Source organism: Manis pentadactyla, chromosome 9, assembly GCF_030020395.1.
Source record: "Manis pentadactyla isolate mManPen7 chromosome 9, mManPen7.hap1, whole genome shotgun sequence".
Taxonomy (NCBI): Eukaryota; Metazoa; Chordata; class Mammalia; order Pholidota; family Manidae; genus Manis; species Manis pentadactyla.
The window spans coordinates 10793218-10820060 of record NC_080027.1 but is presented as its reverse complement, the minus strand read 5'-3'; the positions used below and the strand labels follow the sequence as shown (position 1 = coordinate 10820060).

Here is a 26843-nt window from a genome sequence, read left to right as displayed (position 1 = left end):
GAGCAGTAGTAGCCAATCCAGCAGCCTAACATGGGGAACTTGGGGAGGAAAGAGGATGTAGCTTGAAGGGAGGCAAGGCCAGCTCAGGGGCAGCAGAGCCTGTGTCACCCCCTTGTGACTGTCACCCACAGAGCAGGCTTCCCTTCACCCACAAAAAAAGGATGCCTTCCTGGCCATTCTGTTTCTGTCACTAGATGCACTTCAGCCTGAGGCCTTGGGAGGCTCTGTATCCTAGGGTCTGAGCTGTGGGTGAGCCTCAGGAGAGGGCAGACCTGGACCCCGACCCTTGGACACCCAGGATTACGGGAACAGCAGACCTGGGTGGACTTTGGGTTGCTGAGCTTGGTGAATATGCCTAGGGAGGAGTGTGGCCACTGGGGCTGCTGTGGGCTAGGGCCCAGCCACGGGGAGGGTGTGACGGGTCCCACACAGTCCCACAGATCCAGGGCCTGCTCTGCTGGCCCCACTGAATACCTGACCCCGTCAGGCTGCGGATGGTCCAGGCTGGACAGCTGGATTCATGACAGAGGCAGTGGGGAACGCAGGGCTGTTTTATTAGGCAGCAGGGCCATGGGCCGAGCAGGTGGGGGGTCAGCGGTAGAGGTAGTCAGCGTGGATGTTGGCGGTGATCTCGGCTTCCCACTTGTCCCCATTGTTGAGCAGCTTCTCCTTGTTGTAGAGCAGTTCCTCGTGTGTCTCGGTGGAGAACTCAAAGTTGGGGCCCTGCAGGTGAGGGTGCAGGTATGGCTAAGTCAGGCCCCTCCCAGGAGCCTCTGCCCCAGCTTCCTCCGCCCCAGGCCCCACTCACCTCAACAATGGCATCCACGGGGCAGGCCTCTTGGCAGAAGCCGCAGTAGATGCACTTAGTCATGTCAATGTCGTAGCGGGTGGTCCGGCGGCTGCCGTCGGCTCGTGGCTCAGCCTCGATGGTGATGGCCTGGGGAGTGGCACAGGGTCCCAGCACCTGCCAGCCACACCAGGCACCCCTCACCGCTCATCCCCACCCGCATGTCTGCATGGACCTGCCCCTCCTGGGGGACTCACTCCCGGGGCCTACAGAGCTGACCCTGGGTCATCCACTTTCAGCCCAGACATGTTTTTCCTGACTTCTCTCCCAAAAGGCTGCCTGCCACGTCTTTTATGTCGGCCTCTTCACACTTGCTCTAGTTGCTTTTTTTGTTTACTTGTGTGCTAAGCGCTGGTACCTCCTGCCTGAGAACAGAAGTCCTAGGAAGGGAGAGCTGATGCCTGCTTGTGTCACTGCAGCACCTGTGGCCGTGAGGTGCTCAGTGACTGTTGGTCTATGTTGAATAATTCTCCCATTTGTGTTGTTAGCCCCATTTAATGGATGATAAAACCAAGGCTCAGAAAGGCTGAAAAGCTTCCCAAAGCCACACAGCAAGTGAGGGACAGAGCCCAGACTCAACAGCAGGTCCTTAAGTCTCAGTTCCTGGTAGAGCCTGTGTCAGCTGGGGAAGGGGTGGCCTGGGGCCTCCAGGAGCCTGGAGGACCTCCACTCGGCTGTGGACAGTAATAACGCCCACCACTCACGATGGGACCTTGGGCTAGCAGCCTCATCTCCTTGTGCCTCAATTTCCTCATCCAAGAAAAGGAGATGCCCTCCACCTCCTGCAGCTGCTGTCGAGGTAAGTCATGAGGTGGCTCAGTGCCCGCTCCGTGGACAGTGCCCACTGCCTGAAGCCATCATTCTCACTGTCATTCTGGGGTTCCCCTGTGTACTCCACGGCCTAGAGGACCCGGGAGGGATCCAGCAGACAAGCTAGGACTCAAAGGAGCAGGCGTGGGTCACAGACTTCTGGCCTGGAGTGGCTGCTGGGAGGGGCTTGCTGTGTGGACAGCAACCACGGTGTCTGGGGGGCTCCTGCCAGGACAGGTCTGCCAGAGAGCCCCAGTGGCGTCTTTCTGTTTCTGCGCTAAGAGGCTCCGCTCCGGGCCGTCCGAGCAGGACACTGACAGAACCGAATGGCAGGGGCTCAGGGGAACAGCACGTGGAGCAGCAAGAGCCCTGCTGCAGTGTGTGCCCAAGGTCTGGCACTGGGACAAGCACACAGGCCTGGGTTCCACGCCCCTGACCAGGCCCCCAAGGGCAGGACTCGTGTGTCACGTGGCCTGCTCAGCGCTGGAAACTTGACTCCGATGACTGAGTTGGCCCCGGAAACAGGCCGCACCATTCCCATTCACAGGGGGGGGAGGCGGCTTGGAGAGGGCAAGGGCCTTTCCTAGGGACACACGCCCCACAGGGGGAGCAGAGTTTGGGCCCAGGGCTGCCCTGCTTCCCTCTCTCTGCAGCAGGCTGCGGCCTCGTTTCCCGGGTGCAGGAGCCAGGGTGGCAGTTAGCTGGGGGCGGGGCTCACCTGCGCGGGGCAGACAGCCTCACAGAGCTTGCAGGCGATGCAGCGCTCCTCCCCAGACGGGTAGCGGCGCAGCGCGTGCTCCCCGCGGAAGCGCGGGCTCAGCGGGCCTTTCTCAAACGGGTAGTTGATGGTGGCCGGCTCCCGGAACAGGTAGCTCAGGGTCATGCCCAGGCCTGTGGGCAGCATGGGCACGGTGGGTGGGGGCCCTCCTCCCCAACAATTTGTGCCCCACCAGCTCCCCAGCCCTCCCCCCAGGACCCACCTCGGATGAGCTCGGTCCACAGCAGGGTCTGTGCTGCCCGGTCAGTCACTGACTTCATGTCCATCGAGGGCTCCCGAAAGTTCACATACTCTGAAGGGGAGGTGGGCAGAGAGGCCGTGGCAGCAGCCTCACCAGTCTCACATGCCCAACGCCCAGGAATCCAGCTTAGGGAGACGAGGCCTAGACCTCCTTGCAGGTGCAATAGCTGGGTCCCCCCGGGGCCTGTTCATTCTCCAACCTCTGCCACCTCAGCAAGCACCCATGAGGCAGCCTCTGGCCCTGGGTGGTCCCTGCCTGCCTCTCCCGGTGCCTGGGCAGCTGTGTGAGCCCAGCTGAGGGTGTTGTGAAAGGCTCAGGCATTGGGGTCCTGGAGAAGAGGCCCAGGCCCCAAAGGCTCACACCTGGCAGATCCCTCCCCACCTGACGCAGGGAAGCTCTGAGATCACACTGTGTGGCCACAGGGAAGGTCCCCCTCCTCCTGCAGCGATAGACTCTGCCCCATGATTCATATTCAATCTTGATCATCATCATCATTTTACAAAGTGGCAACTGAGACTCCGAAAGAGAACCCGGACCTCCTCCCCTGCCCCTGGCAGGATCGTGCACAGGAAAGCCTGAGGCTCCAGGCTCCCCAGGACTCACTGTAAGTGGCTGCCACTGCGCTGCTGTGGAGGCTCCGGCCACTGGGAGGCCCTGCAAGAAGGGGGCTTAAGCTGTGCAGCTGTAAGCTCATGCTGGGAGACTGGGCTCCCCTACACCCAGGAAAGGCCCCCCCGCTCCTACCTGCACGTGCAGCCTGGGCCAGGGCCCGCAGCAGCGTGCCTGCAGTCAGGCAGTGCATCTGCAGACATGAAAAGACAGGGGGCATGGGAGGGTGGTAGACCTGTTCCCCCAGGAATTCTGGCACTGCAGGAGCCCTAACTCTTGACCGCAGGGCCACTGTGTCGTCTTGTCCCCTACTTAACCCCATTCCTGTCAGAGGCAGAGATGGCCTTCCTGGTCCCGGGTGCAGCACCTTGCAGCCCTCCAATCTGACCCAGCTCCACTGGGCTAAGATTAGGAGTATCTGTGGGCCCCAAGTTCCATCTACCTCACCTTCTATGCAATCTTTAAAATCATCCCACCGGGGCTCCTGTCTCCCGTCTCTCCAGTCCACTGTGCTTCTTCCCCACATCTGACCCAAATAACATAGCCAGCAGCCACCAGCATTTGAGGAGAGCTCACAGCACAAGGAACCACTCTAGGGGCCACATGCCCTGTTATTTTGTCCTTACAAAGGACCCCACCAGGGGGGTACAGATGAGAAGTTGCAACTCAAGTGATGTTAAGTGTCTCGCCCAAGTCACACACTAGGAGGGTGGACCCAGGATTCAAAATTAGGCCACACCCCTCCCATTACACTCACAGGCCATCCCTGCTGGAAACCCTTCACAGGTTCAACTAACCCTCAAGATCAAATTCATTTTCCCAACATCAAGGCCCTTCTGGACCTGTCTCCCAGTCTGATGAGTGGCCTTGGGCAGATGAGGTCACCTGGCCTGTTTTCTCATCCGTGAAATGAGGGGGTCATAAAAACGAAGGGAATTGTACATGCCCAGCGACCGACTGAGCAGCGGCTCAAACGTGCCCCTCCCGTGACCTATGACCTCCAACGGGCCCATTTCTTTTGACTATAGCCTTCCGTGCCGGGCGCCCAACTCGGGACCTTCCACTTGACCTCTGACCCCACGGATGCAGGCAGGCATGCGCCGAGGCCGCCGGCTCCCCGGTCTGCCCGCTGCAAGCTGAAGGACACCCGAACTGTGGGTCCTGAGCGGGCCGCGATGTAGCCCGGGCACAGAGCCGGAGGGGCCGACGGGGCCACCACGTTCGTCCCCAGTGCCGCGCTGCCCAGACCCGGCCTCTACAGCCAACTCCCGGATACCCACCTCAAAGTGCTGTGGCTTCTTCCCCTGCCGAGCGGCTCGCTGGGAGGCGGAGCCTACCCTCCGGAACAGTTGCCATTGGGCCGATTGGTTTCGTTTGGTCCGCGCTGACCCTTTGTGGTGTGTTCTGATTGGTCAGTGGCGCAGGAAAAAAAGGTGGGCTCGAGGCACCTTCTCTCTGATTGGTTAAGGGGGAGCAATTGATTGAAGTTACGTAGAGTGCCGCCATGTTGGATTGGAGGCCAATAAGCGAGAACTCTCGTCCCTGAAGAGGGTCATCCGGAGCGAGGCTTACACCCGGCACCGGGGCGGGAGGGGGACGCGACCCTCCCGGCTTCGTCGGGCGTCTCCTGTCCTCGCGGTGACGAGAGTCGTAGGAGGCAGTGATAACGCGCGGGAGCCGTGCCTGCTCTGTGCTAAACCTTTACCCAGGCGGCTTCACTTAATCCTCACAGCCGTCCTGTGTGGAGGACCGATTAGTGTCGCTTTACAGGTGGGAAAACTGAGGCACAGACTTGTAACTTGGCCCAAGCCGTATACCTGCGAAGTGCGGCGGCCTGGATTGCATCAGGGTCTGCATGACTAGAGAACCCCGGCATTCAACAGCCACCAAACGTTATTTCCTCCTAGTGAATCGTGTGGCAATGGGACCCCAGAGGCCGCAGGCACTGGGAAGGCCCCCGGAGGTGTGGGACAGTGGGAGGTGGTTAGGGAAGGCTCCCTGGAGGAGTGGTGCCCACGCCGAGGACACTCCATGTGCCCTAGAAGAGGACAAGGACAGGCTGAATGTGGGGGCGCGGGGCTCCGACCGAGCCTCCCCAGGACTGTTACAGGTCCACGCTTGTGGCCGCAGGGAGCCTCTGAAGGGTTTCAGGCGGAGGGGTGGGGTGGCGCAGTCCTGTGAGCTTTAGGAACGTCAGCGGAGGCGTGGAGGAGGGCTAGTCCTGCAGGGCGGGAGAGGTGACAGCTGGCCCTGGGCATGGCCCGCAGTGTGTGGATTGGGCACGTTCTGCAGTGTTCTAGAATCATCAGGTGGGACTTGGGAGGTGAGCAGGGCTTTGCCTTTGGTGGCTGAACGGGTGGGGACTGTTCGTGGTGCCAGGGCCGAGGAGGAGGAGCAGGACAGGGAAGTGGATGGGTCTAGTGGGACCGTGGTGGGGGGAAGGCGCCCAAGACCAGCCACTTGGGGCACAGGCGTGTGTCAGAGCCCCTGAGAGGCCTGAGCTGGAGGGAAGGGAGATCCGGCTGCAGGCGTCTCATCAGCCTGACCTAGAGAGAGAGGAACAGGGAGAGATACAGCCTCAACCCACCCCGGTGAGGAGACAGGACATCTCGAGCTTGGGGTCAACAAATCATATGTATTGAGCTCCCAGATTTAATCCTAACAATGATCTAAGGAGGCCCCGATCATTAATTATGTCTGCTGTGCAGGTAGGGAAACAGGCTCAGAAAGGGCAGGGATGGCCCGGGCACAGCAGGTCCACTGTGTGACCTGGGCCGGATGCCACGGCTCCTTCTGCACCCTCCACAAGGCGGGGGTGGCTCGGAGGTGCGCACATCTGCCCTCCTCCCCCAGGACACCGGCGGCTTAGCATGGGGGTGAGGGCAGGCTACTGCGCAGTTTGCCGTGTGCCCTCCTCTTGGCCCATCCCATTTGGGGGGCAGCTGAGGGAGGAGGCTGAGGGCCCAGAAAGAGAAGCCCCGGGAGGGAGGAGGGCCAGGGCTGGCTGGGCTGTAGCCTTGGCGGGTCTTTGACCCGTCGTGTCGTGGACCCCAGGCCGCATGTGCACCGGTTGCGGATGGCGGTGGCGGATGACTGAGGTGTGAGCCAGGGGGGTCACTCAGTGTCCCGGTGCCCAAGGAGGGCTCAGAGCAGGGTGCAGCAACAGCTGCGGGTCCTCATGGCCACCAGCAGCATCCTTAGTTTGCGAGGTGAGTAGGGTGGGTAGCGGATAGCATAGATCTTTTCCATCCCGGGCTGGCGCAGCACACAGGCACGGTGGTGGGAGAAGGTATCGAAGGAGAACTTGCCGTGGTAGCTACCCATCCCGCTGGCACCTATATGGTGGCATGGAACATGGCGGTCAGGCCTTCAGTGGCCAGCTGAGGGGACGCCGGACAGACCTGAGCTCTGCTAGTCACGCAGCAGGACCTTCGTGGGCTCCCCCACCCCTCCAGGCCTGTAAAATCAGTGAGCATGAAAAAACTCCCTCTCCCCTCCTTCCCCATCTGTGAAATCAGTGAGCATGAACCACTGTGGGCAAAGGGGCTTAGCCCCAGCCTAGCACCAGCACCACCACCAGCTCAGCTAATGGTGGGGGGACCAGGTGCTGGGGCAAGATAGGTAGACTGTGATTCTGTAGCCCCTGCCCGCGGTTGAATCCCAGCTCTGAGCGAGCTGTGTCACTGTGGGCAAGTGACTTGGTCTTGGTATCCTCCAATGTGACACGGGGTAACTGTGGCACCCATCTCCTGGTGGGGATTGGGCGAGTGCCCCGACTCATGGACACAGTAAGTACTGCATTGTTAGAAGTCTGCAGCACTAGGTAGGGAGACAATCAAGGACCAGGCAGCTCATGCACTATAAGTCCCGTGGACCCAGCCTGGGTGGAGTTGGGGGTAATCAGGGAGGGCTTCCTGGAATGAGTGAAGCCTGAGAGATGTGGAATTGACAAGATGAAGAGGGTGGTAGTGGCAAGAGAAACCCAGGCTTGGTGAGTACAGCCTTGGAAGGAGGTGACTTGTGGCATGTAGGGACCTGGGCAGGGCTCAGTGTGGCTGGCGTAGCAGACAGGAAAGTAGGGCGGAGAGGCCCAAGCACGACCCCACAGCCAGACCAGGAAGGGCTGGGAGCCTGGGGGGATTTTGTCAGGGGAGTAGCAGGATCAGATTTGTCCGCAGACTCAGACGCTTCCCTGAGAAGGAGGGGCTGAGGCTGGACACAGGGCAGCCAGGTGAGCCAGGGGGAGGAGGTTCCAGAACCGGGATGGCAGCAGTGCTGTGCCGTGGGGGTCCTGCCCTGCCGTGGCTCAGCCCTCAGCCCACCCCGTGCTCCTGTGGCACCAGGGAAGGTCCAGGCCCACCAGGGCAGCTTGCCAGGCCCTGCTGGTTGTTTGTGCTGGGGCTGAGTATGGACAGGTGGAGTGACCTCAAGTCTCTGGCCCTTCCATTCCACTGTGGAGGAGATGGGCTCAGAGAGGGGCTGTGGCTGCCCCCGATCACACAGCCGTCGGGCTTGCTGGAACCAGCCCTGAGGTTTCCGGCCTCGGAGGCCAGGACTTTACAATGGTAATGGGCTGCTGGGACTGGGGGGTGGGCCCCACTCACCCAGGCCTCCCTCAGGGTTGGGGGAGCCAGCAACAGCCCGTCTCCAGGGTGGTGACATGCCAGTTGTTGGACTGAGGGGGCACGGAGGTTTAAAAGAGCAGATGCAGCCTCACCATGGAAAGAACACCCAAGGGTGCCCTGTGTGCTCAAGGAGAAAGGCAGCGGCAGCTGGCACATGGCGATCACAGCGATATTAGAAAACCAACCCTAAACTGCAGATCTGCAGGCTGATTGACATGTGTAAATGCAGAGGCAGGTCTGGAAGGTTCCACTCCAGACTGGGCAGAGGGAAGCAGGATATGAATGTTGGGGTGCCATTCAGTCAAGTAACAGTAAAAGAAAGGGGCTCTGCTGTCACCTACCCACTCCTCCGAAAGGCAGGCTGGTGAGGGTCATGTGCATGAAGCCATCGTTCCCACAGAAGCCCCCGCTGCTGGTACAGGCCAGCACTTGCTTGACCACCTGGAGAGAAACAGCAGTGAGGCTGCCTGGCCCTGTGGAAGGAGACAGCTGGGGGGCATGGGTGTGTAGCATGGTTGAGACCCCAACTTGGGATGTTTTTCCTGAGCATCTGCTCGTGCATGGCCTGTGCAGGGTGCTGGGGACACAGACTCAGGGCTGAGAGGGAGGCAGGAGACCCAGTGGTCACCTGGGGACGTGGAGAGTGCAGGGTGAGGTGCCCGTAGTCAGGGAGGCAGCCCAGGGGAGGGCTGCGATGTGCCTGCTGAGTCTCAAGGGGGGATCAGGAGTCACCTGGCAGAGACCTGAAAGGGCCCCAGGCAGAGCGGAGGGCAGGTGTGGAAACGAGGTGGTGGCCTGGGTGGCGTGCTGCATGGGAGGCTGTGATGGTGACATCAGATTTGTGTTTTAGAAACATTAGCTTGGCCCTTGCTTGACTTACTGAAGCCTTTATGCTTCAGTCTATAGGTTTATTTGAAGAAGGAGATGGAAAAAAGATGAGACACTAAATACTTGCACAAAAACTTGGCTTTTACAATGTGTGGCTCTCGGATAGCACCTTGCCTAATGGTGGGCAGAGTAGAGCCCCATTAGTGGCCCGGAATCACGTTGAGACCAGCAGTAACAGGACAACAGAAGACAGACTAGGAGGCCCCAGCTGTGCCTGCACGGAGTAGGGGCGAGTCACACAAGGCGAGACACATGTCTTCCATGTGACTACACATGCATTCTGGGAACCGTGGGGGCCATTTTCTAAAGTTAACATTGTCCAGACAAACCAGGGCTCCTTGGAGCAACGGCTGGCTCTTGGGCTGGGTGGCGAAGCTCCCAGGATGAGCCTGAAGCATTCTCACTGACCGAAAGGAAGGAAGTGGTGAGAAAACAGAAAGATGGGCAGGTCTCAGCCACACAGCAGCACCCAGCGCCCGAGGCTAGGGCAACTTGAGCCAGGAAGCAAATAGCAGGTATAGGATTGTAGCCCTGAGAATAAAGCAGATGCACACACTTCCATGCCGGTAGCAGGAAGTGATTCAAGAGCCAAGTCTTTCTTACGGAGTCCAGGTGATATATGTAGATATTGCCCCTTCAGCAGGTGGAGCTTTAACACATCCCTCCCATTGAAGATGGGTTAGACCCAGGGACGCGCTCCCAAAGACTAGAATAAGGAAAGGGAAAAACAGTCACCCCTCAGTGGGCAGCTGTGGCAGGCACAACCTGGGCCGAGTGATGGGGGCCGGCCTCCCCGGTGGTGTGCGGACCTCGTGTGCCTCTGATACAGCGGCCGGAGACCAGCCCTTCCTCTGTGGTTTTCTTCCATGAGAAAAACAACAGACTACCGAGACTGGAGACACCGCAGGAGACCTGGCTGGTGTCCCTCAAGCTGAGAGACGGCTACAGGCCGGAGAAGCCATGACAACTAAATGCAGCCTAGGACTCTCTCAGATCCTGGGGCAGAAAGGAAAACTGGATCGGGTCTAGAGTGACACTAGCAGTAATGTGCCAATGTCAGTTTCTTAGTTTTGACCAACCCAAGGGCCCTTAAATGGGAGGGACTGGGTGCAGGTATATGGGAACTCCCTGGACTATCTTTGCAACTTTTCTGTAAATCTAAAATTATTCCAAGATTAAAAGTTTATAAAAACATTGTCCAGCCTGTGAGGGATCTCCTGAGAGCCGAGTAAGAGGGGCAGGTGTGTCCTGAGCCGAGACCACTGCCTATGTGCCCTTGAGGCGCCCAGGCTGCCCCCAGGGCATGAGCAGGATGGGGCTGGAGACAGAGGGCAGGGCACCAGGGCTCTTGTGGCCTGTGTGCTCTGCATCCCACCCCATGTTGTGCATGCCTTCCACGGGCCAGGCACTGAAAAGGGACACTGAGACCACCAGACCCAGGCGATGAGGATGACAGTCGGGGGCTGACCATGAGGGTACTCTCGGCCCTGGAGGAGTCCCCAGGGAGCTGCCCACTGAGGACCCAGGAGGATGACTCCTAGAATAGAGGGGGGGGAGGCCTGGCTGCTCCCAGGGGAAAGGGCGGGGGCAGAGCCCAGAGTGCCACCACCGGAACTGTGGCTGCCCCAGAAGGGCCAGGACCCCCTGCCATCCCGCCAGGCCCCAGGATCCACTCGTCCTGGGGCCACCTCCTGTGCCACCACCCCGTGCACTGCTGCCCCCTGCCCTGCCTCAGGCCCACCTGCTTGCTGTTGGAGAAGGCGTACAGGGCCAGGGGCTTCTCCCGATGGTTGATGAAGCTCATGGCCTCGTCCAGGCTCCTCACGTTCATGATGGGCAGGATGGGCCCGAAGATCTCCTCCTGCATCACCGGGTCTGTCTCCCGCACATCCACCAGCACTGTGGGGGCTGCCCAGGCACAGGGGATGGCTCAGGCCTGGGATGGGGCCTCGGGCAAGGCTCAGGGACAGTCTAGGGGAGAGAGTTCCCCACAGCCCCCAAGAAGTGACCGTGGGGCATTCCCCGGTACGACCAGAGCCTGAGGGGCCCAGAGTACCCCCAACCTGCTGGGGGTTCGGATGGGATCGTAGACCTGTGCAGTCCCACGTACCAGCCTGTGAGAGCAGTGGTGTCACTGCTGAGCTGCAGGGGCCAGGAGATGGGCCGCTGTGCAAGCACTGCACGGCGATGCTCAGGACCAGCTCTTGGGGTTTAGAACCTGGCAGTCATGGGTTCAGGACCGGGGGGCATGGTGCTGTGGAGCAGCAGATCATGGGGCGGGAGTTTGGGATCTGACTGCTCAGGCACCCTAGAGCAGGAGTCCGAGCTAAGGGACTCCAGAGCGGGGAGTCGTGGGATCTTAGGCTCAGATATGGTGACTTGGAGCCCCAACACCATTGGGATGTGGCACCAGAGCCATGGACCAGGCTGGGCTCTAGCTGCGGAGTCACGGGAGCCTCAGGGCCAGGGTTCCAGACTGGGCCCTGGCTGTGCATAGCGGGAGGTGGGACCCACCGATGTAGCAGTCACTCTCGTCAGTCTGGCCGCCGATGGCCACACGGCCAGAGCCCAGCAGGCCCTGGAGCCGCTGGAAATGCTTCTGGCTGATGATGCGGCCCAGGTTCGGGGACACCCGGGGTTCTTCGCCATAGAACATGGTGATGGCGTTCTGCAGGGCAGGCAGCAGCCGCTCCTGCGTTTCGGGGCTGCACAGGACATAGTCGGGGGCCACGCAGGTCTGGCCAGTGTTGAAGTACCGGGACCAGGCCACGCGGTTGGCCACGGTCTGGGGGTTGCAGTTGTCATCCACGTAGCAGGGGTTCTTGCCCCCCAGCTCTAGCGTGACGGGCGTCAGGTGCTTGGCAGCCGCAGCCATGACAATCCTGCCCACTTGAGAACTCCCTGGTTGTGGACAGAAACCAGAGTGGCCCTCAATCATTCCCACGAGGGGGATGGCCTCGGCCTGGGGCCTGGGACCCCTCAAGGGGGCTCACACCCTGCCCTGCACCTCCTTGGAGAGTTGGGGTGCCAGCCCTCGCTGGCCTTCCCCTGCCTGTCTGCATCAGGACCTTGCTCAGGTCTTCTACAAAACAGCCCCAAGGTCTTCTACAAAACAACCCCAAACACCGCAGGTCACCGCAGACGTCTGCACTTGGTGGCAGCCCGGCAGGCCCCACTCCCTGCTGGCCCGCCTGGTTAGAAACCTGGGAGCCTCGAAGCCCCTCGCCCACCTCCCACCCTGCCTCCCTGCTTCCGATGCTGCACTCACCTCTGCAAGTCATTCTTGACGTGCCACCCTGCACCCCTGCCTGACTCTCCATTCTCCTCTGGAATCTTCACTGACTCCCATTGCCCAAGGCAGAGTCCAGCCCCAGCTGGCCAACATTTGGGGCTCTCTTCTCTGTGGTCTAACCTGACGGCCTTGCCTCCTGACCCTCGGCTCTAAGCGCACTGCTGGCTCATCCCACCCCCCGGGTCTCACCGCCCCCTCCTCCTCTCAGCCTCCCCTAACCTAAGCCCCCTGGGCCTCAAGACGCTCCTGCTATGCCTGGCCCAGGTCCATGCTGCCATGTCCGTCAGGGTGGCCCTGGCCTTTCTCTGCGTGGGGGGCCTAAAGCTCAGTCCCGTTCCTGCCTCACTTCCTCCCTCCAGGCTCCACGCCTGTTCCCTGCGCTCCCCTGCACCTCCAACCCCATATCCCCCATATCCTAGCTCCTCCTGGCTTCTCTGTGAGGCCTGGAGAAGCCGGGGTGGTGGCAGAGTAGGGGCCGGCTGGGCTGCCGGCCTTCATAGGCTGCCCTGGGCACCCTGCCCGGAAGCGGGCCTCCTGGAGAACCAAGGCCCCTGAGCTGTAGGGTGTGATGGTGGAGGTGCGGCCGGTGCCCCCTGGACTGCCTCCCATTCCTTCAGCCCCCGGGAATCCACAGGAACAGCTGAGGACCTGGCCCTTCTGCGCCCATGCTCACCCTCCCTGCCAGCCAGGGAGGAGAAAGGCAGGGGCGGCCAGTCCCTGGCTCTGACACAGACAGGGCGTGCGGTGCCGAGGCTGGCTGGTTGGGGAGAAGGCTCAGACCCTGCCGTCTGCTGTCTGTCTTCTTTCCTCCGGGACCCTGGCCCAGTAACACCACTTGAAGACAGGTGGTGTCTGGGCTACGTGAGCACACGCTGCGGTGATGGCAGGTGACCTCTGAGATCAATTCTGAGTGCAGGCCTGGGAGCAAAATCCAGCTCTCCCCAGTCCTGGCCGGCAAGGTGACTTGGCTGGGTGCCACATCTCTTTGTCATCCTAGCCTCTGTCCCCTCACCTGCCCTCCAGAAGGGATGTGGGTCCAGTGGGGGTGCGGGTCAGGCCATACGGGCAGTGGGAGCTCAGCAAGGGCAGATGCTGTGTCGTGTGGGGTTGGGGTCGATGGAGGGTGCCCTGCCCAAGGATGGGACCCAGCCATCCTGAGGGTCCCCGGGGGTCCAGGGCTGCTCCCCAGCCTGCTTGAGAAGAGAGTGGCAAGCTGGTCCTGGAGCCCAGGGGCACTGCCCAGTGCCCCCGGGTCTGTGTCAGCTGGCAGCCTTGGCCTGTGTGGCCCTTCTCAGGGTTAGGGACGAGACCCCTGAGTGGTGTGTGGCTCAGGCCCCCTGTCCTGCCCTTCCCGCCCCCAGCCCAGCCACGCGCAGCAGGCTCTCACCTGTGAAGAAGATGTAGTCAAACTTGTGCTCCAGCAGCTGCCCGGTCTCCTGGGGCCCACCCAGCATCACGGCAAAGCAGCTCTGCAAGGACGGGGGGCTCAGGGGGCCTGGAGGGGGTCTGCCTGGGGCCCCTCTCCCCTCCCCTGGTCTAGGGGTGAGGTAGGGAGCAGAGAGCTCCTCAGGGATGCTGGGCACTGCTAGGCCCAGCCAACTGGTGCAAGGTTGGGGCCCGTCAAGGTTGGGGGTGCTGAGACTGGGGCTGGGCAAGCAGGGCCACCAGAAGACAGGAACCCCTGGGGGACAGGCTCCTCAGAGTGCATCTGTGACTGCCACCTCACTGTTCCACTCAGAGGGAAACAGGCTGAGGGGAGGGTGACCCGGTCACGGCCACACAACCCAGAGGCGGCAGGATGGAGATTGGAACTCCGGGCTTGCCGGACGGGCCAGGGCCAGGGTTGCCCGCCCACAGGGCCCTGCCATGCTCGGCTCAGCTGCCTGTAGCTGCTCCCGCACACCTGGTCCAGGTACCGAGGCAGCACCTCAGCCAGGACCCTCTCAGTGCTCTTGCTGATCTCAGAAGGCTTCAGCACCACACAGTTCCCTGGGGGGCGGGGTAGGGCAAGGGAGAGAGCTGCCATTCAGTCCTCATGGCTGCAGAGCAGGTGCCAGCCTCTCTCTCCTTGCAGGTGAGAATCCAGCTCAGAGAGGGAGCCTGGGGCCTAAGGCCCCACAGCCCATGCAGGGTGGGCCAGGTGGAGACCAGTTTTCTTAGCCGCCTGGGGCCAGCTCCCCTCCCCCCTGGCACTGTGGGTGGCTAAGCAGCTGGAAGGAGGGGTCCGCCAGCCCCGGAAGGAGACTGCTCTGCACTTACCTGCAGCGAGGGCGCCCACCAGGGGCACCAGGGTTAGGTTCACGGGGTAGTTCCAGGGGGCAATGATGAGCACCAGGCCGAAGGGCTCCTTCCGGATGAAGGCTGAGTCCAGCTGCGTGGCCTGGGCCGGCCAGCACGGGAAGCGGTGAGGCACCAAGACCCCCAGCCCCTGAGCCCACAACCCCCTGCAGAGGCCGCCTGCCCACCTGTCCCCAGCCCTGCTCACCAGGTTCTTGGCCACTTTCTCATCTTTCATCCAGGCCTGAAGGTTCCTGAGCGCCAAGTTTATCTCACTGTGGCAGATGCCAACCTCAGACACCTCAGACTCGAAGGCTGGCTGCAGGGGAGGGAGCACCAGGATTGGCAGGTGGCTAGAGCCCTGGCAGGGCCTCTGTCAGGCAAGGCTTGCTCTTATTTTCTCATTCATTCATTCATTTGTTCACCCTCTCCGTGTGTGAAGAGTGTACATCACTCAGGTGCTTTTCTTGTGCCAGTGGCTAAGAGACAGAAAACCTTCCCGTGGGAGCTGAGGTTGTAGGCGGACAGTCTCCCTGATAATGAGAACAGCTCAGGATGTGGCAAGCGCAATGCAAAGATAAAACAGGTTTGGGGAACAGAGACTGCTGAGCGTATATGTGCACCAGTGTGCATGTGAAAGCATGGGAGTTCGCATGAGTGTGTACGTGTATGTGTGTGTTTGCTTGATTTTATGCCAGATGTCCCATGCCAGCCTCTGGGCGAGGTGACATTGGAGCATATTTCTGATTAGCGAGATGCAGAGTGGGTGAGGTGATGGGGCCACGCAGCCGGGGTGGGCACTGTCAAGCAGAGCAGGGACAAGATCCAACCAGTTTTAACAGCATTGCCTGTGTGGCCCACTCTGTGGATACCAGTCTGCAGGGGTAACTGGGGACAGGCCTCCCTGTGTAAATGCCCCCGGTTCCCACAGCTCAGGGGCCAGAGCAGATTCCCAGGGCAGGAGTGCGGAGGAGGCACAAATCGATAGAGATGTTGTGCTGCTGTCTGCCTCTGGCGTGCCCGCCCCACCGCACGCAGGGGGAGGCCGGGCCTGCGGGCCGCAGGCAGCTGGAGGCCCCCGGCAAGGGCACCAGAGCCAGGCTTTCCTGCTACCTGGCATCCGGCCACTGTGGGGCATGGCGCCTCCTGCCAGAGGAGAGGACCATGGGCCTGAGGGGTGCCAGGATGGTCCACAGGGGGAACAGAGGCCTGCCAGGTTCTCTCAGCAGACCAGTAGCAAGGCCAGGGCCAGAGCTGAGCCTTGAGAGAGCGCTGGCACCTCAGGCAAAGAAGCCACCCCCCACCCCCTGGTGCTGAAAAGACCTGAGCCTGGTCCGCGTGCCTTCCGCCTGCATCTGAGTCCCGCCCAGTGAGGAGGCCCGAGACCCGAGTGAGGTGTGGGTGGATTTACAGACCGTCTGGACCTGGCGGAACACCCTGAGTTCTGGAGGGGAAGGCTGTTTTGAACCAGGGCTGTGTACCCTTAGGCCAGAGCATGCCCTCTCTGAGCCTGCCCTGGGGGTTTCTGGGGTGCCTGCCCCTACCTGGAAGGGCTGTCGGAGCGAGCGGGAGGGTTCCTGCAGGACAGGCAGGGCCAGGTGGCCCAGCCCAGAGGGAGGCACCGACTGGAGCTCCCTTTGGGGATGGGAGGTGGGAGGTGGGAGGTGAAACCTGAACCCAAGGGAGAAAGGGACTAGACAGAGTCAGGTCAGGCTCCCCGGAGGTGGTGGCGGGCCCGCAGGTGGGTGCTGGCAGAGGCTCAGTGCAGGGGCCCATCCGCAGGGAGCCCAGTGGGCTGCGGGTGGGGACGGGAGCCCCTCGTCCTGGGCCAGACCCAGTGAATGGGGCATGCCCCACGCCATCCCCTCGGGGGCAAGCGAGCCGAGGAGAGGGCTCTGGCGCCCAGGCTGCATACATTTCTGGAGAACCACGACTCCAGGAATGGCTGATGAGGGAGTCCTGGAGCACCGTGGTAAACAATGTTTGGGGACACCGAGACGGGGACAGGCATCACCGGGAGGCCACAGGTTCAGACAAGTCCTGTGGCCCCCCACTGCTGTCCCCTTGGGGCAGGGCCTCTAATCCATGACCGCCGACACCATGACCCGAGAGCCGAGAAGTCCGTGACAGTTCTCGGGACGGTGCGGCTGGGAGTCGGACGGGCCCCACGGAGGCTGCGGGAGGAGGCCAGGCTGGGGGGGAGGCCGGCCTGCGGGGGCCCACCTCTCTATCTGGGCCAGGGTGGGGTCAGCAGGCCCCCGGAAAGCGCTGGGGAGGGGCGGAGAAGGGCAGTGATGTAAGCAGTATAATTGACCCCAGGGGTCAATGTAGGGTCCCCTCACAGGGGGGGCTCAGGAGACCCCAGGCCCTCCCGGGGTGTACCCAGGGCTTGAGGCGAAGACCAGCTCAGCGCAAGCCAGCGTGGGGTGCTGAGGTCCCTGGTGGCAGGAGGTGACTACAGGAACCGGCCAGCCGCCGGCAGGCGCCATGGGCCAGCCCAGGTGTTACGCACCCTACCCGCTGACAGGGAGCTGGTGGCGAGGGACCGTGGGGCACCAGGCATGAGTCTGGACATTGTGGCCTTTGCAGCAAGTGCAGGGGACATTTTGTCCAGAGAAGAACCCCCAGGGCAGCCAAGCGGTGGGGGGGCTGGAGGGCACCCTATTGGCAGAAATGAGGGGAGGCTGCCCACAGAGAAGAGAATTTCTTGGGGTCGTGTGGCTGCTGCTGGAATTGGGGGAGGCTGTGCCCCCAGGCCTCCGGGTTTAGACCGAGGCCATGGCACCTGCTACTCTGACGGAAGCCCAGGTCCTCCGTGGCCTCCACCCCCCTGGGCCTCTCTTCTGTGTCTCTCTGCCCCTGCAGCCATGCTCAGGCACAAACACACCACCACCTCCTCCTCAGGGCCTTTGCACTTGCTGTGCCCACCTCCTTTTCCCCGATGTCCACGTGGCTCCTTCCCCTTCCTCCTTGTCTCTGCCCCAATGCTGCCTCCCCTCTCCCCCGCTCACACTGGGAGGGCCTCCCCGGGACACTCACTGCCATCCAGTGTGCTACCTAATTACTTATTTACTGTCGGCTGTGTCTCTCCCCAGAAGGTCAGCTCCCTGGGCACAGGGCCTTTGTTTTATTCTCTGTTGTGTCCCCTGGAACAGTATGCCTGGCACATAGTAGGTGTTCAATAAGTAGTTATCAAGTGAACTAAGAAATGAATGAATGGGCAAATGCAGAAGGTGGGGTTGGGGCATAGGGAAGGCAGCAGGTTTGAGGGGCTGTTAGTTGCCCCTCCCGGAGGGTGCAGCCGCCTCTGCCAGCCTGCCCGCCCAGCCTCCCAGCCCACCTTGCCCAGGTCCTGCGCCAGCGCCTCCTGCAGAAGCTGCCTGTTGTCCTGCAGGAAGCGGTCCAGGCCCCGGAGCTGGGCAGTCCGAAACTCAGCTGGCCTCGTCCGCCCGGTGCTGAAGGTCTCCCGCAGCCGCCGCAGTGTGTCCGCGAAGGGGTCCATCCTGCCGGGAGGGGGCGGTGTGGGCTGGGGCCCCCACCTTACAGGCTCCCCACCTGCGCCTGCCTGCATCCATGTGGCTCACAGACACCCCACAGGGACTCACGCGTAACCCCAGAGGGCCAAGGCTGCCCCTGCCTCCACACACACCACCCACTGCCACAGACACACACACACACACAGACCATTCCCCTCAGCCAGTGGGCAGGGGGCCCTGGGCCGCTGCCAACATGGGCATGGGCTCAGGGACAGCTACTCACAGCCCCTAAGGGCTGGGAGGCAGCCAGGGGACCACACTTCTTCCTGCCACACAGAAACTAGTCCCAAGCCACGACCCCTCTCCAGCTGCCATGCCCCTCCTGGAGATGGAGCAGCCCTCACGCCTGCCAGGCCTGAGCCGAGTAACTGGGAGGAGTCTGGTAAATAGAGAGTTTACCAACTGCCACTGCGGCCACCACTTTGGGACGTTTCAGACACAGAATGCTCTGTGTGCCCACAGCCTGCAGCCTGGGGACACTGCCCAGAGAAGCTAGGCTAGCTGGGGGTGGCTCGGAGGGCTGTGTGACTGTGGGCAGTGGCCTCCCCTCCCTGGGTTAAGAAGACCCAGGCCTCCCAGAGGCCCTGCTCCCCACCACAGTGCTGAAGGAGCGGGGAGCAGTGGGGGGCAAGGGCCGAGGGGCAGTCATATCTCCTTGCTGTTATCAGCCAGGGCTGGCAAGCGGGGCAGGGGCCCTGACATTCCCTCAGGCCCCTGCCTGTCTACTTGAAGCTCATCACAGGAGCACTGTGATGCAATCACTCCTTGGTCTGGTGCCAAGGACCCAGGGGACCCTTCTCCTGCCCTCTCTTACTCTGTTTCCTTCAGAGCTCAGCTTGGCCGATGCCTCCTCCAGGAAGCCTGCCTGATTACTCCCTCACACACTCTCACAGTGGCCCCTGGGCTCTGCTGCCTGCCACACTGAGGCATACCATGTGACAAATACCTGCTTTCATCCTGTCCACCACCCCAGCCCTCCCCTTGTCCTCCACTCCCCTTTCCCACCCACCCAACTGGGAGGCAGGCCTCCCTCTGCCTACTTAACTCATCATTTGGGTCTTAGTGCCCCAGTCTCCTCCTCTTCTAGGGGGATGATGACAGCACCCACCAGCTCACATGGTGTTTATCAAGGATGAGACCATGCTGTCCAGTTCTGGGCCCCGGGCCTCAGGCCCCCAAGGCTACCAGCTATTGTTTTAAGTGGCTGCTGTCACCATGGTCCTCAGCTTTCTGGAGGGCTCCATGGCCCTGAGGGCTGAGCCTCGGCCAGCAAGCCAGCCGGCCTGACAGGCGTCCTGCTGAGAGGCTGGCTGGAGCCCTGGGCCGTTCCTTAGGGGTGGTGGGGCCCCAGCTGACTCCACAGGCAGGCCTCTGCTCCAAGTGGGAGAAACTGGGCAGTCACCTCCGGCCCAGGGCAGGCACCATGGCCCCCAGAGAGGGTGGCAGTGTGGCAGCAGAGACACCCCAGCCGCAGGCTTGCCCGCTGCCTGCCTCTAGAGCTGCCACCTGGCCTTGGGCCCTGGTCAAATCAGTCATCTTCTCATCTCTCTGCTTCAGTTCCCCCGTCCCGAGGACCGAACGACATGCTGTGCCAAACATTTACCATAGTACAGGCCGCGCGCTCCGCAGGGTCAGCCACGGTCACTCTTACCAAGTGCTCAGCAAACAGTTGTGTCCCTCCTGCCTCTCCCAGTCCTCCCTCTGTCCTGCTGCCACCTTTAGACTTCTGCTGATGGAGGCAGAGGGCAGACACACCCATCCCTCCCGCACCACCCACCCCACCCCGACCCAGGGTCCTTGCACTTTTATTATAAGAGTGTCCACAGAAGCCGCAAAAATGTAAGGCACGTAACGTGAATGGTGCACCTCTGGGGGAGCTCTGTGGGAGTGGAGCTCTGGATGGAACATTCCAGCAGCCTCTCCTAGCAACACTGAGGCTAACTCACCCAATTCTGACCCCTGCAGGTTGGACCTGACCCCTCATGCTGGACCGGGGCCCCAGTGGGTGCCACTGGGTCCCAGGATGCTGGGCACAACCCAGACATCCAGAGGAGCTAAGGCTGCCTCCCGCCCAGGGTCTGGGGACCCTGGGCCTGTGACCTCATGAAAGACACAGATGAGGGGCTCCTGCATTGGGCTGGGCCGGGCAGGCGCTCCCGAGCCTGCCTCTCCAGGGTACATCTGACACTGCCTAGGTTTGGAAGGATGTCGAATCCCACTCCCTGCATGACTCAGTTACCCACTTCAACAGCCTGGCCCGGGCACTGTGGTTCCCACTGAGGCAGATGGAGACCGTGGCCACACACAGAGAGAGCAGGGAGCGTGCCCATGGCCACCCCACTTCCTCACACCGGAAAACAGAATTCACAGGAAACCAGAACAGAGGGCAACCCATCCCCATGCCCCACCCGCTACCCATGGCTCGGTGGGGAGCAGGGCAGCCTGGGTCCCCAGGAGAAGGGACACCTCTGGGCCAGGCAGAACAGCACACCCAGGGCCAGGTGTGCGGTGGCACGCGGCTGAGGTCGGGAGCTGCCTGGCGAGGGTGAGAGGCGCGCTGTTTGTGCCCACCCCCCGGGCCAGGCCTCCTCGCCGTTCCCGACAGTTCCTGTCCTGCTTCCCCTTCTTGCTCCCTCAGGCTAAACCGCTGAGGTCTCGGGGGCCCCGGCTCCAGCCACCCGCTCAGCTGTGTCTCTTCTGGACCCACCGCTTCTGCGGGAGGGTGGGTGGCTGGGAGTGGCTAAGCCACTTGATGATGGCAAGGGACAGGCCTGTTTCAGGCCAGGATGAACGATGTCCCAGGGCCTGGGGATTCCTCTAAAAATACCAACCCAGCACCGATGTGCCAGGCACTGTGCCCACATGGGAGCCTGGTGTGGGTACAGCGTGCGTTTTAGCACAGTGGCCCTGAAGAAGGCTTCGGCCCGGAGCGGTGGCGTGGAGGGGATGAGCGGGTGGCCCGTGGGTCTGCCGGCCCAAAGCACCACAGAGCCCCTGCCCCGCCCTCCCGGCAGGTCCTGCTGCTGAGCCCGCTGACGGGCAGCCCCGGCTTCTGCCCACTCCACCCGCCAACGGCGCCCCAGTGCTCGGGGCGGCGGCGACCACTGCTTCCTGATGGCCGTGCTGAGCAGCTGCCCAGCCTGAAGGGCCGCTGTGCCGAGGGGGCCTTGAGAAGGATACCCTGGGGTGGGGGCCCAGTGTGGCCGCCCCCCAGGAGGCAAGGACATCAACCAGAGACCCACACGGGGGCAGGGAAGTAGGGCTGGCAAAGGTGACGGAGGTAGCCATGGCGGCCTGAGGGCCCGGGGCCCCCATCAGGCTGCCGGAAGGCGGGGCTCACAGGGCCCATCTTGAAGGTCCCTCAGGTCCCAAGACCCGCGGCACCCAGTCTGACCTCCCTCCATGCGGCCTTTGCCTGAATTTTCACGATCTTCCCCCTGAGCTCTGGACAGCAGCCTCCTCCCTTCCTAAGGGCCAGGGGAGCCGGGGACCAGCCTTTGGCTTGTGGCTGAGCCAGTCCCCGCCCCACCGCACAGAGAGGCCGTGCCGCTGGCTCCGCCCAGGACCAGCTCCTCCGTGGGGCAGGCAGCCTGGCCCGTCCCTCCTTCCCGGGCCCGGCAGAGTCCATTCCCAAGAACACGGCCTCCTGGAACCATTTCTGTGCACCCTCACCGCAGCCTGGAGTGCCCTGCAAATACCGTTGCCAGATGGATGCTTCATGAGCCTCCCCACCAACCCAGGGATGGGGGTGTGTTCCCTCCTGGGGCAGCCGGGCCAGAGGGGGGCTCTCGCCTCCCTGGCAGGATAGGCAGTAACCCCGGTGAAAGGCGGCACAGCAGCTCAGGCAGCACGAGCGTGCCTGCCGGCCAGCGGCACCCCCAACCTCTCCTGGGGCCCTCTCCCTGCTGACCTCTCGGGTCGCACAAGGGAAGTCCCCCCCTGCTGCCCCTTTCTCCCCGGGCAGGAGGGGCCCTTGAGAGCGAAGCCACTCCACACCCGCCGCTGTGAGTGGCCGGGCCTGCCTCGGGGCCAGCAGCCTGAGCCACTGGGCCAGCCCTCCAGCCAGTTCCCTGACCCCACTACTACACCACCCGCCGCCCAGGACCCCGTACCTGAGGCCCCGCCAGGCGGCCTTCCTCCTGGCTGTCCTCCTCTGCCCGGCACCCTGCCTCTAAGAAATGTCCAAGGCTTGGCCAGCCCCTGGGGCGGGGCTGCCCTGGCTTCTCATCTGACTTGGCTCTGGGACAGCTGGAGGCTGCAAGCTGACATCTTACTACCACCTCCCTCAGAGATGGCCCAGAGAGGGACAGCACCAGGCCAGGGCCACACAGCAGGCCTCCAGGGAGCTCTGAGCTGAGGGGTCCTGCCCGAGGCCGGATGAACAGGGACCCCGGCCCAGCCGGAAGAGGAGAGCCCAGGGCAGTGGCCCTGGGAATTACAGGGTGCGGTGGGTCCTGGTGGCCTGGAATAGCAGGGAAAGCCCTGACCCCCATGCTGCCCCCACGCACTCTGAGCTCATTTTCTCCTCAGATCCAAAGGTGGCTGGAGTCCAGAAATGCTGTCCCACGGCCCACGCCCGCTGCGTGCTCATTCCCTAGTCCTCCGCGTGTCTGCCTCCATCAGCACCATCGTATGTGGCCCCCACTCAGAGCCTGTCACCCTGCAACCCGACATTTTATGATAAGGAAACAGAGCCCCAAAGAGGGGACAGGACTTGACCGTACAGGGTGTGAGCATAGGGCTGGGACCCACCCCAGAAGCTTACAGCTCCAAGCGGGGCTGCTGTGTCCATCCCCAGATGCCCCTCCCACCCCCCTTGGAAGCGCCACCCTCTGCCCTCTAGGACAGCGCTCAGGGTAGGTGTCCCCAGGTGGTTCCTGTGGGCCCGCCCCTCAGGTGTCTGAGCTGCGCTGTGGGTGGTGGGGGGCCTGTCTTCTGCCTTACCCCAGCGCCACCCACACCTGGTGGAGCCCTCAAGAGGGGGGATGGCTCCCCAACAGCTGCTGCTGTCAGACAGGCAAGTGATTAGGTTACAGGCGTGGGGGCCGGCACACCCTCGGGGCATCACCTGAGCCCGCCCTCTGTCTTGGTGCCCTGGGTCTGCCTGGGATCTGGGCCGGGGCCTCTGGGCCGACCTGGCTCCTGGGAGATGCTCCTTACAGCCCCCACCCTCCCTGCTCCCCTGGCCTACCTGGGAGGCCACACCTGCTCTGGTAGACCTGGAGGCTTCAGCCGGTCGGAACAGGGGGAAGAGGCTACAGAGACCTGGCCTCTGTGTGGGGCAGAGCCCCCAGCCGCTGCCTGTCACGTGGCTCAGCATGTGACGGCCCTGCCCTGCTGTCTGGAGCTGAGCCAGGCAGAGGCAGAGGCAGAGGCAGCGCCAGGCGGGGCTGGGCGGGGGCTGATCCTGGCAGCCCTCAGCCAGGAACCAAGCCCAGAGAGAGGCAGCCACTGGTCCAAGGTCACACAGCATATCAGGGACCCACCTGGGGAGGTACAGGTGGGTGGGAGGGGTGTTGCAGAATCCTGAGGGCCCCTCTGTGGCCAAGGGTTCCCCTGCAGGAGCTACCGCTGAACTTGTCAGGCCAAAGAGGCCTGACCTCCTGAGACAGGGGTCCTCACCTGGACTGGCAGTGAAGGCAGTGAACTCACCCAGTCTCAGGGTGCAGCACCACAGGGAAGAATAGGCCGGCCCCGCCCACCTCTGAGCTGGGGGTCGGTCCGGGGGTACATGCAGGGGTACAGTAGGCTTGGGAGTCACGGCCCTCTCCCGGAGAGCTCAGGGTAAATGCACTGTCTGTGTGCGCTTCCATCAGGAGGCGCCTGTAGAGCCAGCCCCATAGGGGGCACTGCCAAGACCCCAGGTCACACCAGGGTGGGTGTGGGGGAAGCACGGAGGTTGGAAGAGGGCACAGAGGTCCCTCAGGTCCTCTGGGGTTTGGTTTGGAGCATTGGATGAAAAGACCCCCACTGTTTTCGCCTTTGGCCTCCCTCTCCGGCGTAGAAGGTAGGAGGGTGAGCCGGTCATGGGCGATGGCATCAGGTGGGTGCATTCCTTCCCTCCCTCCCTCCCTCGCTCAGACACCAGGGAGCCTGGCTCACAGGGCCTCAGCCCTGCCAGGGAGCGCGTCACTGCCTCACCTGCTGAGTAGATTCAGACACGGCTTCTCAGCCCACCTGCTAAGTGGCCTTGAGCAAGTCACAGCCCCTCTCTGGGCCTTCATTTCCTCCCCTGAAATGAGAGCTGCTGCCAGAGTGAAACCAGAGCATATCTGGAAAGCACCTGGTATGCAGCAGGTACTCAGTAGGTGTGGATGTCTTCCTGACCCTTTCCCAGCCTCCTGAGGGAGAGCCACCCCAGGCCTGATCCCTGAAGCCCTGCCCGTGTCTTCCTTCCCTCTCCCTGCCTGGAGGAGGGAACCACCCTTGCAGTGTCCCCTCCACCCAGCAGCATCCACTAGAGACCAGCTGGACCCATACCAGGGTGCAAAGTCAGAAGCCACTGGGGTGCTGTGCCCTGGACACAGTTGGCACTCACTCATTTACTTGCTCAGCAAACCTTTACTAAGCACCTACTGTGTGCTAAGCATTGTGCCAAGCCCTTCACACAAAGTCTCATGTACTTCTCAGACGTGACGGTCTGAGCTTTAGAGATGAGATGTCCGGCTGGAAGAGGCGCAGTGCCGAGCCAGGTGCACAGCGAGGAGTGGGTTCCAGCCCAGCCAGGCCTGACTTCCGGCCACAGCATTCACAGGGTGCCCTGAGCCTGTGGGTCACCCCACCCCAGGGCCCTCAGGGCCCTGGGCATTGGCTTTGTCTGGCACTGGGCAGGGTCCTCGGCCCGTCTCAGCTCTGGGACCTCCCAGTAGTCTGTGAGAATCATCATCCCCATGGCTTTTATCTTAAAAAAGAGCTAAAGATACGGCTCAATACCAGGGCAGTGGTGTTAGGTGAGTGAGCAGTGAACCAGCTCGCCCTGTTTGGATGCAATGCAGGGGTGACACACTTTTCTTGCTCCCCAACATCTTAGGTCTCTTTCAGGGTGTTCAAACTGGGAGCAATATTTCTCTCTTGTATTTGATTTTTTTGTAAGGACATCTTTTATTTTCATAGAACAAAAAACAAAACTTATTATAGAGAAAACCATTTGAAAATGGTGATGGGGGATGGGGCTGCTCCTTCTCGCGGCTGTGGCAGGGGGTGTCTGCAGCCTGCAGAGGGGTGGGAGGGTGTGCTGGCCCTGCAGGCACAACTGTTGTGTTTATGTGGGTCTCCTCAGAGGCACTCCCAGGCTGGAGCGTCAACGGGAAGTGGTGTTATCAGGCCCCAGAGCGTCAGGGTCGCCAGGGACGTTAGACCGCAGTGGGACCGCCCTGTGAGCACAGAGACCCTGGAGGAGCCCAGGCGCGGCCCACACGCCCCCCGGGGCACAATGCCCTGGCTTTCCCTCCCCCCCAGCCTTCCACCAGATCCCCTCATTGGTCGATCTAATCAGGGAGCCTGTTGTTCAAGTACGTGAAAGCTCTCGACTCCAAGAGCACTTTGCCTGAGGTCACATCCAAACCCCAAGTCCAGACAGATCGTGAGATGTTGTTTTCTCGCTGATTGTCAGAGTTACTGAGCATCAGCAGATTTTAGGAGCCCTGGGGCTGAAAGTGCAGGTTTCCCAAAGGCACCTGGTTTCACTCTGTGGGAACCCTAACGGACTGAAAGTACTCCTTACTCGACCTGGCACGTTTGTATTTGTGTTCTTTGCATTGGTGTCTGAAAAAAAAAGTGAACCGACTTTTTGTGTCATTTAGACGTAAATATATTTCCTTTTTATAAGGTTAGAATAACATCATTAGCCCCTGGGCGCCATAATATCAGGTCTTGAAACAAGTTTCCAGGACTCCCTACAAATGTGAAATCAACCGATTTTAATAAAGCAATCTTTTTTGGTAATAAATAAAGCAGCCAAATAAAGCTTTAATAAAGCAATCGATTTTATCTATTTATTTTATTGAAGTATGGTTGATATACAGTATTATATTCGTTTCAGGTGTGCAGCACAGGGATCTGACAGCTATGTGCGTTGCCGTCTGTCCGCGCAGTTATTACGATCGTATTGACTGTATTCCCTGTACGTTTCATCCCTGTGGCTTATTTATTCTGCATTGGAAGTTTGTGCCGCTTTACCCCTGTCACCTCTCTCCCACCTCCCCACCCCTTAGAGGAAGCATGCGGTACCATGGGAGGCAGCATTTCAGAAGCAGCTTCTGCGCTTTTGAGTGAGAACAGGCTGGCATGCTGGTGGGGGTCAGCTTGGGGGACGTTCTGGGGACACAGTGGTACTGGTGTCCTCCTTATGCAGGGCTGACCACCACTCCCTGGAACAAAGTTCCTGCTCCTCTCCCACCTTCTCTTTGTGTCTGGCTGTTTCTTAAAACACAGTCCACTTGGTTTCGTCTTGCGGGTCCCTTCCGGTGGGAGACACAAAACGAATGAGCCCTGAGTCTGCCCAAGACATCCACTGTTCAACAAGCCTGCCCCCCCCCGCCACCCCCCGTGAGAGCAGACAAGCCCACCCAGAGACTTTAACCTTCCTCGGACGACACACACCCACACACGGTGTGGAAAAACCCTGCGAGCTCGAAATGCACCCACTGAGTCTGAGAGCTTCCCTCCCTGCCCGGTGGCGCCTAGCGGTGCCCCCGCCCCACCCCGGACTGTGGGCTGTCAGGCTTCAGCTTCAGGAGGCTGCACCCCAGAGCTCCCAGCTTCCCTCAGACCACCCCATCTTCCCTCTCCTCCTTTATAAGACTTCTGTGGGCTGCCCTCTTTCCCATGAGGTGACAGCTGAAACTCTCCGGCGTCCTGTCTCTCTCCACTGACTGTTCAGCCTGGGGCATCTCCTCTCTCGCCTCGAGCACTGCTTTGGCCCCTGAGAGCTTCTGTCCC

The 26843-nt window shown here is 61.4% G+C and overlaps 2 protein-coding genes across 16 annotated transcripts; both read right to left on the bottom strand.

The window, feature by feature from the left end:
• Window positions 1-533: 533 nt before the first annotated feature.
• Window positions 534-4665, bottom strand: NDUFS8 (NADH:ubiquinone oxidoreductase core subunit S8). Of its 6 annotated transcripts, none has more exons than XM_036927149.2 (8): window positions 4566-4665; window positions 3421-3478; window positions 3280-3330; window positions 2638-2727; window positions 2376-2548; window positions 1552-1638; window positions 809-937; window positions 534-723 (listed from the first exon to the last, which is right to left on the bottom strand). In XM_036927149.2, exons 2-8 carry the CDS (start codon window positions 3476-3478, stop codon window positions 592-594), a joined length of 720 nt encoding a protein of 239 aa, XP_036783044.1. In that variant the 5' UTR covers window positions 4566-4665; the 3' UTR covers window positions 534-591. The 6 variants fall into 6 exon arrangements, with proteins under 6 accessions (XP_036783044.1, XP_036783048.1, XP_036783043.1 ...); XM_036927153.2 differs by lacking the exon at window positions 4566-4665 and adding an exon at window positions 4439-4507; XM_036927148.2 differs by lacking the exon at window positions 4566-4665 and adding an exon at window positions 4362-4385.
• Window positions 4666-5906: 1241 nt separating this feature from the next.
• ALDH3B1 (aldehyde dehydrogenase 3 family member B1) lies at window positions 5907-23238 on the bottom strand. Of its 10 annotated transcripts, XM_057506789.1 has the most exons (11): window positions 23095-23210; window positions 22412-22563; window positions 17708-17870; window positions 14576-14686; window positions 14350-14470; window positions 13994-14079; window positions 13478-13559; window positions 11313-11699; window positions 10540-10706; window positions 8252-8351; window positions 5907-6620 (listed from the first exon to the last, which is right to left on the bottom strand). In XM_057506789.1, exons 2-11 carry the CDS (start codon window positions 22492-22494, stop codon window positions 6430-6432), a joined length of 1491 nt encoding a protein of 496 aa, XP_057362772.1. In that variant the 5' UTR covers window positions 22495-22563; window positions 23095-23210; the 3' UTR covers window positions 5907-6429. The 10 variants fall into 10 exon arrangements, with proteins under 10 accessions (XP_057362772.1, XP_057362774.1, XP_057362776.1 ...); XM_057506791.1 differs by lacking the exon at window positions 22412-22563 and having other exon boundaries at window positions 23095-23231; XM_057506793.1 differs by lacking the exons at window positions 22412-22563; window positions 23095-23210 and adding an exon at window positions 22016-22106.
• Window positions 23239-26843: the final 3605 nt, after the last annotated feature.